Here is a 12813-nt window from a genome sequence, read left to right as displayed (position 1 = left end):
CAACCAAAGACTGGCTAGCGATGCTAAAAATTCCCAGAACTTTGGGAGGCCAAGGTGGGAGAGGGATTACTTGAGCCCAGGAGGTCTTGCTGCAGTTTTTCGTGATTGCACCACTGTGCTCCAGCCTGGGTTGGCAGGTGAGAGCCTGTCCCCAAAAATAAAAGATGTTTTGGAAAAGTAATTTGTCTGATGTACTCGTGAAAATGTAGGGAAAGAAGGTCCTTGGTTACCGTCCTGCCCCCTCACCTGCTGTATTTGCTGTGCTCACTGTCTGGGCTCTAGTCCTGTTGCCTCCAGCTAACTCCTCCCTTTACCTGGCTAACTCCTTTGTCTCTTTATTAATGCCACAAACATTTATTGAGCACCTACTGCATGCCAGATCTTGTTCTGGGAGCTGGGAATACAGCAGTAAACAAGATGGGACAAGGCCCCATCCTGAGGAGCTCACAGCTTGACATTCCTTCTCAGTGGTTAAGCCCCCAGGATGCTGGAGCCTGACAGGTTGAGTTTGAATCCCAGCTCAAGTACTTAACTAGCTGTGGGCTAATGTTTAGCTCTAGCACTGTAATAAATGTGAACTCTCAGCCTCAGTACAGTGGTTCACCCATATAATCCCAGTAGTTTGGGAGGCTGAGGTGTGTGGGTCACTTGGAGGCCAGTGGATCACTTGAGGCCAGGAGTTGAGACCAGCCTGCTAACATAGTGAAACCCCATCTCTACTGAAATACAAACATTAGCTGGGTATGGTGGGCGGCAGGATGAGGAGTAATCTCTTGAATCCAGAAGACTGAGGTTGCAGTGAGCTGAGATCACGCCACTGCACTCCAGCCTGGGCCATGAGTGAGACTGTCCCTGAGGTGCTCGCCATCATTCTCCAGGATGTCGGGTTGTCCCCTTTTCTAGGAAGCTGTCTCTGATTGCCGCAGAGGCTGACTGAACTTATTCCTCGGGAAGGGGCCAGCCCTCCACACTCCGTGGATATTTCATCAGGTGGACTGTGAGACTGAGAAAATAAGTAAGACACAAAGACAAAGTACACAGAGAAAGAAAAGTGGGCCGGGCTGCAGTGGCTCAAGCCTGTAATCCCAGCACTTTGGGAGGCTGAGACGGGTGGATCACTTGCGGTCAGGAGATCGGTGACCCTGATCCTGGCTAACGTGAAACCCCGCCTCTACTAAAAAATACAAAACTAGGCCGGCAGGTGGCGGGCTTCAGAACCCAGCTACTCAGGAGGGGGCTGAGGCAGGAGAATGGCGTGGAACCTGGGAGGTGCTGGAGCTTGCAGTGAGCTGAGATCCAGCCACTGCACTCCAGCCTGGGCGACAGAGCCAGACTCTGTCTCAAAAAAAAAAAAAAAAAAAAAGAAACAGTGTGGCCTAGGGGATCGTGCACCTGGCATACTTCCAGGACCCGAGCTGGCACCTGGTCTCTGAGTGCTCCCTCAGTATTTTGATCACATTCTGTCATCTTGGAGACGGGGATGTAGCAGGACAACAGGGTAATAGTGGGGAGAGGGTCAGCAGGGAAAACATGTGGAAAGCAAATACGTAACTGAACGTGAAGTAATAACAAGTTTGAACTCAGCTCTGCCACTTAACTAGCTGCGGGCTAATGTTTGAAGCCATACTGTAATAAATGCGGAACTCTCAGCCTGGCACAGTGGTTCACTCCATATAATCCCAGTAGTTTGGGAGGCTGAGGTGTGTGGGTCACGAGGCCAGTGGATCACTTGAGGCCAGGGAGTTGGAGACCAGCCTGGCCAACATAGTGAAACCCCATCCTACTGGAAATACAAACATTAGCTGGGTATGGTGGCGGCAGGAGGAGGCAGGAGAATTCTTGAATCCAGAAGACTGAGGTTGCAGTGAGCTGAGATCACGCCACTGCACTCCAGCCTGGGCCACAGAGTGAGACTGTCCCTGAGGTGCTCGCCATCATCTCTCCAGATGTCAGTTGTCCCCTTTCAGGAAGCTGTCTCGATTGTCAAAGAGCCGACTGAACTTATTCCGAAGGGCCAGCCCACACCTGTGATATTTCAACAGGGACGGTGAGACCGAGAAAAATAAGCAAGCACACAAAGATGCCACAGAGAAAGAGGGTGGGTCAAGGTAGTGGTTAAGTTTGCCTAGCACTTTGGGAGGCTGCAGGATTACAGGCCTAGGAGATCGAGACTTATCAGCTAACACGGGTGAAACTCCCTGCTTTTCATTGTAAATATTAAATTAGTTTGGCAGCAGGGAGTGGAGCCTGTAGTCCCAGCCAGGAGGCCGGAGGCAGGAGAATGGCGCGGACTTGAGGCGTGAGCAGGCAGCTGGAGATCCAGCCACTGCACTCCAGCCTGGGCCACAGAGCCAGACCTCTGTCTCAAAAAAAAAAAAAAAGAAAAGGAAAAGTGGGCTCCAGGGACTCAAAGTGCACTCAGCATACGAGCATCCGAGCTGGCACTGGTCTCTGAGTTCCTCAGTATTTTTTGATCATTATTCTGTCATCTTGGAGACGGGATGTAGCAGGACAACAGGGTACTAGTGGGGAGAGGGTCAGCAGGAAAACATGTGAACAAGTCTCTGTGTCAAATAAGTTTTGTTTTTTCTTTTTTTGAGACAGAGTCTCATTTGTGGCCCAGGTTGAGTGCAGTGGCCTGATCTCAGCTCTCACTGCAAGCCCGGGCCACGGGTTTACTCCATCCTCCTGCCTCAGCCTCCCGAGTAGTTGGGACTACAGGCACCCGCCACCACGCCCGGCTAGTTTTTTGTATTTTTTAGTAGAGACAGTTTCACCGTGTTATCCAGGATGGTCTCAATCTCCTGACCTCGTGATCCGCCCGTCTTGGCCTCCCAAAGTGCTGGGATTACAGGCTTGAGCCACCGCACCCGGCCAATCATAAATAAGTTTAAGGAAAGGAGCTGTGCTTTGATGTGCACTATACAAACATCTGGGTGCATTAAAGAACAGTTTTGCTGCTAGCATGTCTCACCTCCAGCCCTAAGGCGTTTTTCTACTATCTCAGTAAATATAACATAGATTGGGTTTTACACCAAGACATTCTATTCCCAGGGACTAGCAGGAGACAGATGTCTTCCTCTTATCTCAACTGCAAAGAGGCCTTCCTCTTGTACTAATCCTCCTCAGCACAGACCCTTTAAGGGTGGTGTCGGGCGGGCTGGGGCGAAGGTCAGGTCTTTCCCTTCCCACGAGGCCATATCTCAGGCTATCACTTGGGGAGAAACCTTGGACAATACCTGGCTTTCCTAGGCAGAGGTCCTTGAGATTAGAGATTAGAGAATGGTGATGACTTTTAACAAGCATACTGCCTTCAAGCACTTTTTTAACAAAGCACATCCAGCACAGCCCTAAATCCATTAAACCTTGAGTCAACACAGCACATGTCTGTGCAAGCACAGGGTTGGGGCGAGGGTTACAGATTAACAGCATCTCAAGGCAGAAGAATTTCTCTTAGTACAGAACAAAATGGAGTCTCTTATGTCTACTTTTTTCTACATAGACACAGTAACAGTCTGATCTCTCTTTCTTTTCCCCACATTCTGGGATCTCACAGCTCCTGGGCTCACTCATCCCAGCCCTGAACACTGGGCTGTGGCTCTTTGGTCATGGGTATGTGTCCCCCACTGGACAGGGAGCCTGGTGAGGGCAGGGACCAGAGCTTTCCTGATCCCTGCTCTGTCCCCAAATTCACCCCACAGAGAAGTGTGCATGCAGCAGGCACTCAGTACACATATGCTGAACACCTGAGTGCCACCGACAGCTGCGGGGGCACTGGGGCAATCTGTGTTTCTCAGCCTCGCGTCGGGGGTTAAGGGGGCGGGAATTACGCAGCGAGGTCCGGAGGTCGCACGCCCTTCGAAAGCGGTGGAACCCGGGGGCCAGGTGGAACTCGGTGTAACAGAGCCCCTGTGGTCGCGCCCCGTATCAGAACCCGGTGTGGGAGACGCTCTCCCCGCCCGAAGAGGGAAGGCGGGCGGGACTCCCCCTGGGCTCCATGAATAACCAGGCGCGGACCCCAGCCCCCTCCTCGGCGCGGACCTCAACCTCAGTCCGGGCTTCTACCCCGACCCGGACCCCGACTCCACTCCGGACCCCGACTCCAGTCCGGACTCGGACCCCCATCCGGACCCAGACTCCAGTCCTGACTCCGTCTCCGGCCCGGCTTCCCGCTCTGGTCCAGCCTCCCGCTCCAGCCCACATCCCCACTCAGGTCCCGACTCCCGCTCTGGCCCGGATACCCGGTCTGGTTCCGCCTCCTGCTCGGGCCTGGATCCCTACTCCGGTCCCGACTCCTGCTCGCGTCCGGAACCCAACTCCGGTCCCGACTCCGGCTCGGACCCTGACTCCTCCAGTCCGGGTCCCAGCCCCAGCCCCAGCCCCAGACCCCGCCCAGGTCCTGGCGGGGATTCGGACCGCGCTCCCCGCCTTGGACTCCTACCCGGCCCCGGCCCTATCTTTGGATTCGCCCCCGGAACCTGCTCCGGAGCCGCCTTTGTCGCCCGAGGAGGACCCTGAGTCGGCCCCGAGCCTGAAGCTCATCCCGTCGGTCTCCAGCGAGGCCGGGCCCGCCCTGGGGCCCCTTCTCGCTCACACTCCTCTGGCCGCGAACTCATCCGGGCCCACCCTGGACTTCACCTTCAGGGCAGACCCGTCGGCCACCGGGCTGGCAGATCCCCACGTTCCCAGCCCTGTCCCCGCGCCCATCCTGGGGACCATCCCGTCGGCCCTCTCCTTACAGAATTCTACGGAAACCTTGGTCTCCACCAGCGAGAACTTCGCGCTGGACAAGAGGGTCCTGATTCGAGTGACCTACTGGTGAGGACCTCACACACGCCTCTCCCAACTCCCGGGGACAGGGCCGGCGGTGGGGGCTGGGTCTCCGAGGACGTGGAGGTCAGGGTTGGGGTAGGGCGAGGGGAGGGATTCAGGTAGAGCCCCAAAGTCCCAGTTCCTAGATTGGAAACTCGCTCTTGTCTCTCATTCTCTTTGGGGCGGGAGAACTTCAGGTTCAAATCCCTGCTTTGGATCTGAGCTTCATTCGTTCATCCCAGCGGGCCAAGTGCCAGGCCTGTGCTGGGGATGGGGTGCTGAGCAGAGCTACCTGCTTTGCTCCCCAGCAAAACCGACACAAAGGCACCGCACATGATGGGTGCTCTGGCTTCCCTTCCCAGCCTCTTTCCTGCCCTGGAAGCCTCTCTGGCGCCTTGTCTCTCTCTCTCTCTCTCTCTTTCTCCTCTTCTGCCCAGGCAGTCTCTCCCACTCTCTGTCTCCCCACCTCACTCTCTCTGTTTTGTTTTTGTTTTTGTTTCAGACAGGGTCTTGCTTTATTGCCCAGGCTGGAGTGCAATTTTGCCCTCACAGCTCACTGCAGCCTCGACCTCTAGGGCTGAAGAGATCCTCCCACCTCAGCCTCCTGAGTAGCTGGGACTACAGGCACGCACCACCATGCCTGCCTTTTTTTTTTCTTTTTTTTTGAGCAGAGTTTCACTCTTGTTGCCCAGGCTGGAGTGCAATGCTGTGATCTCCGCTCACTGCAACCTCTGCTTCCCGGGTTCAAACAATTCTGCCTCAGCCTCCGGAATAACTGGGACCACAGGCATGTGCCACCACGCCCAGCTAATTTTGTATTTTTTTTTTTAGTAGAGACGGGGTTTCACCGTGTTGGACAGGCTAGTCTCTATCTCCTGACCTTGTGATCCACCTGCCTTGGCCTCCCAAAGTGCTGGGATTACAGGCATGAGCCACCGCGCCTGGCCCCTAATTTTTTAATTTTTTGTAGAGACAAGGCCGGGGATGGGATGCGGGGGCAGTATCACTATGTTACCCAGGCTGTTCTTGAACTCCTAGATTCAAGCAGTCCTCCTGCCTCAGCCTCCCAAAGAGCTGGGATTACAGGTGTGAGCCACCGTGCCTAGCCTGTGTCTTTCCTTTCCCAGAGTGTTGTGTGTTTCTCCTTCTCCCTATCTCGGTTCCCTCATCTCTGGCCTCTTTCCTTCTCTCCATCTTCTCTTTTCTGTCTCTTTCTCTGACTCAATGGATTCATGGATTCATTCATTCATTTGACAACTACTTCTTCAGCACCCACCACGTTCCAGGCCCTATTGGCATCAGGGACACAGCAGTGAACAAGACAGAGATCCCTGTCCTTGTGGCTCCCACGGGCTGGTGTGGAGGGGCAAGCAATAAACAATAATATGACCCCTGGAAAATGATCTCATATGTGAGGAGGTGATACGTACTGTGAACAAAAGGCATTTTGGGGGGTTGCAGTTTTAGCTGGGGTGGTCAGGAAGGCCTCACTGAGAAGGGGATATATGAGAGAAGCCCTGAAGGAAGGAGAGAAGGACTTGTGTGGATGCTGTGGGGAGAGCATTCGGCTGAGGGAACTGCCAGTGCAAAGGTCCTGAGGCAGGGCATACCTGGGGTGTTGAAAGATGAGCTAGGGGCCAGGCCTGTAATCCCAGCACTTTGGGAGGCCGAAGCTGGTGGATCACTGGCGCTTGCGGGAGTTCGGGAGACCTCAGCCTGGGCATATGGTGAAACCCCATCTCTACAAAAAATTCAAAAATTAGCTGGGTGTGATGGTGCATGCCTGTAATCCCAGCTATTTGGGAAGCTGAGGTGGGAGAATCGCTGGAACCCATGAGGTGGAAGGTTGCAGTGAGTCGAGATCACACCGCTGCTCTCCAGCCTGGGCAACAGAGCAAGACTCTGTCTCAAAAAAAAAAAAAAAAAAAAAAAAATCGGGCACGGTGGCTTATGCCTGTAATCTCAGCACTTTGGGAGGCCAAGGCAGGTGGATCATGAGGTCAGGAGATCGAAACCATCCTGGCCAACATGGTGAAACCCTGTCTCTCTTAAAATACAAAAACTTAGCCAGGCGTGGTGGGGGTCGCTGTAGTCCCAGCTACTCGGGATGCAGAGACAGGAGAATGGCGTGAATCTGGGAGGCAGAGTGAGCCGAGATCACGCCACTGCACTCCAGCCTGACAACAGAGCGAGACTCCGTCTCAAAAAAAAAAAAAAAAAAAAACAGAGAGAGAGAAAGAAAGATGAGCTAGGGGCTTCTGTGGCTGGCACAGGCTGAATGAGTTGGGGAGAAGTGGGAGAAGATGGGGACAGAGGGGTGAGAAGGCAGATCCTGTGGTGACTTGCAGGCCACAGGACGGACTGGTTTTTCCCCTGCGTGAGATGGTGCTACTTCAGGGTTCTGAACGGGAGGAAAATGATCCAACTCAGGTGTTCAGAGGGTCCCCTGAGCTGGGGAAGATACTGATGCGGTGTCTTCCCTGGTCTCTCTCTAACTTTCTCCTCCTGCTCTTGGCCTCCAGTGGCCTCTGAAGCTATAGCCTTCGGGTGAGTAGTTTTGGCTTTGGAGGTAGGGGGAGCCTGAGGCAGGAAGACTGGGAGGAGTCCCTGTTTCCCCTCCCCTGCGACCGCATGACCCCATCTCCTGCCCTCAGTACATTCTACTGAAAAACAGCCTGGAGCAGCAATTTCCAAATCACCTACTCTTTGTAAGTGTGTGGGGGTCCTGGGGGAGAGGGGAGTGGTCAGGGATCTGAGATCCCCAAAGGGCTTGGAGGGGAGATCTTAGCCTCCCCTACCCCTGCCATCTCCTCCCAGGAGGAGGACAGAGCTGCCCAGGCTACAGGGGAGTTTGAGGTGTTTGTGAACGGGAGACTGGTCCATTCCAAGAAGGTGATTCTGAGTAAGGGACCGGGACAGGGAGGCGGGGTGGTGCTGAGGTCCTGGGCGTGGGAGACCTGTGTGCTTTCTCCCCTCTGTGCCCAGAGGGGTGATGGCTTTGTGAACGAGTCTGGGCTGCAGAAAATTGTGAGCGTCATCTATGAGGAGATCAAGAAAAGGTAGCCGGCAAGGGGTGGAGCTGGAGGTGAGCCGGGAGCTCCCAAGGCTGTGGTGGGAGGGGTGGGGGCCGGGTAGGAGGATGGGGCGGGGCTCTGTCTCAGTCCTCATCCTACCTCACTGTTAGAATCATGAGGAGTCACCTACACCCTTTTCTGAGCCTCAGTTTCCTCATCTGTAAGACCCTGGGGTAGGACTGTGTTCAGTGAGTTTGAAAAATAGCAAGGAGGCAGGGCACAGTCCTAGCACTTTGGGTGGCTGAGATGGCAGATCACTTGAGCCCAGGAGTTCGAGACCAGCCAGGGCAACATAACAAGACTCTGTCTCTACAATAAATAAATAAATAAATAAATAAATAAATAAATTAGCTAGGCACAGTGGCTCACGCCTGTAATTCCAGCACGTTGAAAGCCTGAGGTGGGTGGATTGCTTAAGCTCAGGAGTTAGAGGCCGCAGTGAGCTCTGACTGGGCCACTGCACTCTAGGTTGGGTGACAGAGCAAGACCCTGTCTCTACAAGAAAAAAAAAAGGGGATAGGCGTGGTGGCTCACACCTGTAATCCCAGCACTTTGGGAGGCCGAGGTGGGCGGATCACGAGGTCAGGAGATTGAGACCATCCTGGCTAACACGGTAAAACCTTGTCTCTACTAAAAATACAAAAAATTAGCCAGGCGTGGTGGCGGGCGCCTGTAGTCCCAGCTACTTGGGAGGCTGAGACCAGAGAATAGAGTGAACCTGGGAGGTGGAGCTTGCAGGGATCCGAGATTGCACCACTGCACTCCAACCTGGTGACAGAGCGAGACTCCGTCTCAAAAAAACAAAAAAATAAAAAGAAGGAAAAGAAAAAATAGTGAGGAAACTAGAATGGGCATTGTAGTCCATGGAAAACAGTAGAACAGTACCTGAGGCATGGTAAACCCTATATAAACACTTATTTTTATGGAGCCGTTATTGTTATTGTTATTTTAATTTTTTTTTCTCTCTTCTCTCCCATCTCAGGAGTCTCAGCGGGATGATGAGAAGGGCTGAAATGTTGCCAAGTCAGGTCCTTTTCTGATGGTGGTTGGGGCTGGGGTGAGCTCAGGGAGGGGGAAGAGGAGAATACATGCAGAGTCTGCCCCCCTGTGTCCGGTCTGACTGTGTCTGCTGTCGCCACACTCACCTCTGAGGTCTGTGGAAGTCACCTGCTGCACTACTCCCAGCATCTCCAATATTCTAGCCCCAGGGGTGGGAGGGAGGAGGAGCTTGGAAGGCTAGTCCTGTGGCTCCAGTCCTCTAGCCTCCACTCTTCTTGCTGCTGAGGCCAGTTTGTTTCTTTGGTGGCTTTGTCATTTCTCATGCCCTGGTTCCAGATACACTTTGAAACCTTCCATCTTATTGGCATTTACTGGGGTTGTGAAGGAAACAGGGATGGCAGTCAGTCTCAAACTCTTGACACTCCAACTCGATTATGCTCCACGGCTCACTTTCTAAACCTGTAAGATCTATGTTCCAGCCTGGGCAACATAGTGAGACCCCAACTCTATAAAAAATAAAAAATTAGCCAGGTGTGGTGGTGTGTGCCTCTGGTCCCAGCTATTTGGGAGGCTGAGGCAGGAGGATGGCTCGAGCCCAGGAGGCTGCAGTGAGCCATGATTATGCCACTGTATTGCAGCCTGGGAAACAGAACGAGACCCTGTTTCGGAAAAAACCCATAGGTTTTAGAATGACAGTGTTGTAGGGAGTGTCTCTGTGACCTGGGGCTGGGGGAGAGGCATTTTCACATTCACTGGACGTTAGGGGCTCTCTACTGTGCACCTGGCATGGTGGGGTCAGTGGTCACATGCCAGGAGGTCAAGGGCACAGACAGGGGGGACTCAGACTTTACCACTTAGTTGCTGTGTGACTACCAATAAGGGATGCCACCTCTCTGAGCCTCAGTTTCCTCCTCCATAAAATGGATGTCATAGCACTATTTAACTCGTGGAATTTTTGTGATAATTACATACTAAATTATGCTTGGGAAGGGATTAGCAGAAGGCTTATCACAGAATTAGTAGGTTTCAGTTAGTAGTAGATTTCAGTTAGGAGTGCTTTTGCCTGCAAGTAACAGCAGACTTGACTGCCAATGTCTCATACAGTAGAAAACACAAATTCTGTTTTGTTTGTTTTTTGAGATGGAGTCTGGCTCTGTCACCCAGGCTGGAGTGCAATGGCGCAATCTTGGCTTACTGCAACCTCTGCCTCCTGGGTTCAAGTGATTCTCCTGCCTCAGCTTCCCGAATAGCTGGGATTACAGGCATGAACCACCACACCCAGCTAATTTTTGTATTTTTAGTAGAGATGGGGTTTTGCCATGTTGGACAGGCTGGTCTCAAACGCCTGACCTCAAGTGATCCACCCACCTCAGCATCCTAAAGTGCTGGGATTACAGGCATGAGCCACCTTGCCCCGCCTGATCTTTTCAACACCTCACAGGATACTGAGCTAGCCCTGTACAACGATATGCTGGTGTGAGCAGGAAATAATTTATCTATCATGTCTGCTAAGACAGAGTGCTGGAGGGTAGGGGAAAGTCCCAGAACATATATGGGGTTTGTCTCAGTGAAATCTGTATGTGTCAAGTGGTATAAAACATGAGAGGATATTTCCTATGTGAAAGATACTTTCCACCCCCTACAGTTAGGGAATTGCTTTTTTGTTTTGTTTTGTTTTGAGACAGAGTCTCGCTCTGTCGCCCAGGCTGGATTGTAGTGGCACAATCTTGGTTCACTGCAGCCTTGAACTCCTGGGCTCAAGTGATGCTCCCACGTCAGCCTCCCAAGTAGCTGGGGTTACGGGCATGTGCAACCATGCCAGGCTAATGATTTTGTTTTTTGAGACAGAGTCTCACTCTGTCCCCCAGGCTGGAGTGCAGTGGTGTGATCTCAGATCACTGTAACCTCTGCCTCCTGAGTTCAAGCCATTCTCCTGCCTCAGCCTCCTCCTGAGTAGCTGGGATTATAGGCGCGCGCCACTATGCCCAGCTATTTTTGTATTCTTAATAGAGAAGGGGTTTCGCCATGTTGGTCAGGCTGGTCTCGAACTCCTGACCTCGGGATCTGCCTGCCTCGGCCTCCCAAAGTGCTGGGGTTTCAGGTGTGAGCCACTGCGCCCAGCAGGCTAATGATTTTTGTATTTTTAGTAGAGACGGGGGTCTCCTCATGCTGCCCAGGCTGGTCTTGAACTCCTGGGCTCAAGCAATTCACCTGCCTTGGCCTTCCGAAGTGCTGGGATTACAGACGTGAGCCACCACGCCCAGCCAGGGATTTGCTTTAATCACACTTTTATGAACTTGGTGACACCATCCTGGTTCAGAACGCCTAACATACCTGATAAAATTTTTTTATTTTTTATTTTTTTGAGACAGAGTCTCGCCCTGTCGCCCAGGCTGGAGTGCAATGGCGTGATCTCGGCTCACTGCAACCTCCGCCTCCCGGGTTCAAGTGATTCTTCCTGCCTCAGCCTCCTGAGTAGCTGGGATTATAGGTGTGCACTGCCACACCGGGCTAATTTTTTTTTTTTTTTGAGACGGAGTCTCGCTCTGTCGCCCAGGCTGGAGTGCAGTGGCCGGATCTCAGCTCACTGCAAGCTCCACCTTCTGGGTTCACGCCATTCTCCTGCCTCAGCCTCCTGAGTAGCTGGGACTACAGGCGCCCGCCACCTCGCCCGGCTAGTTTTTTGTATTTTTTAGTAGAGACGGGGTTTCACCGTGTTAGTCAGCATGGTCTCGATCTCCTGACCTCGTGATCCGCCCATCTCGGCCTCCCAAAGTGCTGGGATTACAGGCTTGAGCCACCGAGCCCTGCCCGGGCTAATTTTTTGTATCTTTAGTAGAGACAGGGTTTCACCATGTTGGCCAGGCTGGTCTCCAACTCCTAACCTCGTGATCCGCCCACCTTGGCCTCCCAAAGTGCTGGGATTACAGGCGTGAGCCACCGCGCCCGGCCTAAAATATTTTAAAAGTATTTTTAATGCAAAGTTGAGCTGGTGGGAAGGTAAGGGAACTCCTGGAGTCCAGAAATCTTACAGAAATATAAATCCAGAGGTGTTTGGTGTTGGAGTTGGTACTTGCTGTGAGGAAATCTGCTATTTTTGATGACGAGAACCTGCATGACTCAAAATGTGAAGGGAAAAGACAGAACCCAAGGCCCAAGCAGGATGAGATGCCAGAGTGGAGACCACATGGATGCCGGGAACCCCAGGAGGCAGTACCCTCCAGTGGGTAGGATGGGAAAAAATGCCCCTCACAGAGGTAGGCGGTTGGGGTGATTAGCTATCTTCACCTTGTTAGTGAGCAAATGATTGAAAGAAAGCCTTCTGGGCCGTGTGCGGTGGCTCAACCCTGTAATCCCAGCACTTTGGGAGGCCGAGGTGGGTGGATCACGAGGTCAGGAGATCGAGACCATCCTGGCTAACACGGTGAAACCCCATCTCTACTAAAAATACAAAAAAATTAGCTGGGCGTGGTGGTGGGCGCCTGTAGTTCCAGCTACTCGGGAGGCTGAGGCAGGAGAATGGCGTGAACCCGGGAGGCGGAGCTTGCAGTGAGCCCAGATCGCCCCACTGCACTCCAGCCTGAGCGACAGAGGGAGACTCCGCCTTAAAAAAAAGAAAAAAAAAAGAGAAAGCCTTCTGTTAATAAGCCTGCACTCACAAATTTGGGACTTAAATTCCCGCCATCTGACAAGTCCAAAATTTCATCTAAATTAATGTCTGGTTAGGAATGTTCCCAAGTACATGTTAACATTAAACAGAAGTCAACTAAGATGCTAAACCATTTCCCAAGTAGTTCCCAAAGATAACGTTTTGAGGAACATGAGTTAGCCATGAAAAGGAGCGGGACATGGTGGCTCACACCTGTAATCCCAGCACTTAGAGAGGCAGAGGCGGGAGGATGGCTTGAGGCCAGGGGTTCAAGACCCC

General features: G+C 52.7%; 1 protein-coding gene across 2 annotated transcripts; it reads left to right on the top strand.

The window, feature by feature from the left end:
* The first annotated feature begins 3912 nt into the window (after positions 1 to 3912).
* On the top strand, positions 3913 to 8992 carry SELENOV (selenoprotein V). 2 transcript variants are annotated; one of them, XM_003915516.5, is made up of 6 exons: positions 3927 to 4818; positions 7335 to 7359; positions 7467 to 7520; positions 7630 to 7704; positions 7798 to 7897; positions 8869 to 8992. In XM_003915516.5, exons 1-5 carry the CDS (start codon positions 3998 to 4000, stop codon positions 7873 to 7875), a joined length of 1053 nt encoding a protein of 350 aa, XP_003915565.2. In that variant the 5' UTR covers positions 3927 to 3997; the 3' UTR covers positions 7876 to 7897; positions 8869 to 8992. The 2 variants fall into 2 exon arrangements, with proteins under 2 accessions (XP_017807923.1, XP_003915565.2); XM_017952434.3 differs by lacking the exons at positions 7335 to 7359; positions 7467 to 7520; positions 7630 to 7704; positions 7798 to 7897; positions 8869 to 8992 and adding an exon at positions 6082 to 6492 and having other exon boundaries at positions 3913 to 4818.
* Positions 8993 to 12813: the final 3821 nt, after the last annotated feature.

The sequence above is a fragment of the Papio anubis genome, chromosome 20, assembly GCF_008728515.1.
Source record: "Papio anubis isolate 15944 chromosome 20, Panubis1.0, whole genome shotgun sequence".
Taxonomy (NCBI): domain Eukaryota; kingdom Metazoa; phylum Chordata; class Mammalia; order Primates; family Cercopithecidae; genus Papio; species Papio anubis.
The sequence above is the reverse complement of the archived record's forward strand: the minus strand, read 5'-3'. Positions and strand labels throughout refer to the sequence as shown.

Excerpts from the sequence above, each read along its gene's own strand:
- SELENOV (XM_017952434.3), top strand. The coding sequence starts at position 3,998 with ATGAATAACCAGGCGCGGACCCCAGCCCCCTCCTCGGCGCGGACCTCA. Across the intron at positions 4,819-6,081 it reads CTGATTCGAGTGACCTACTG|CACCCACCACGTTCCAGGCC; the intron begins GTGAGGACCTCA and ends CTACTTCTTCAG.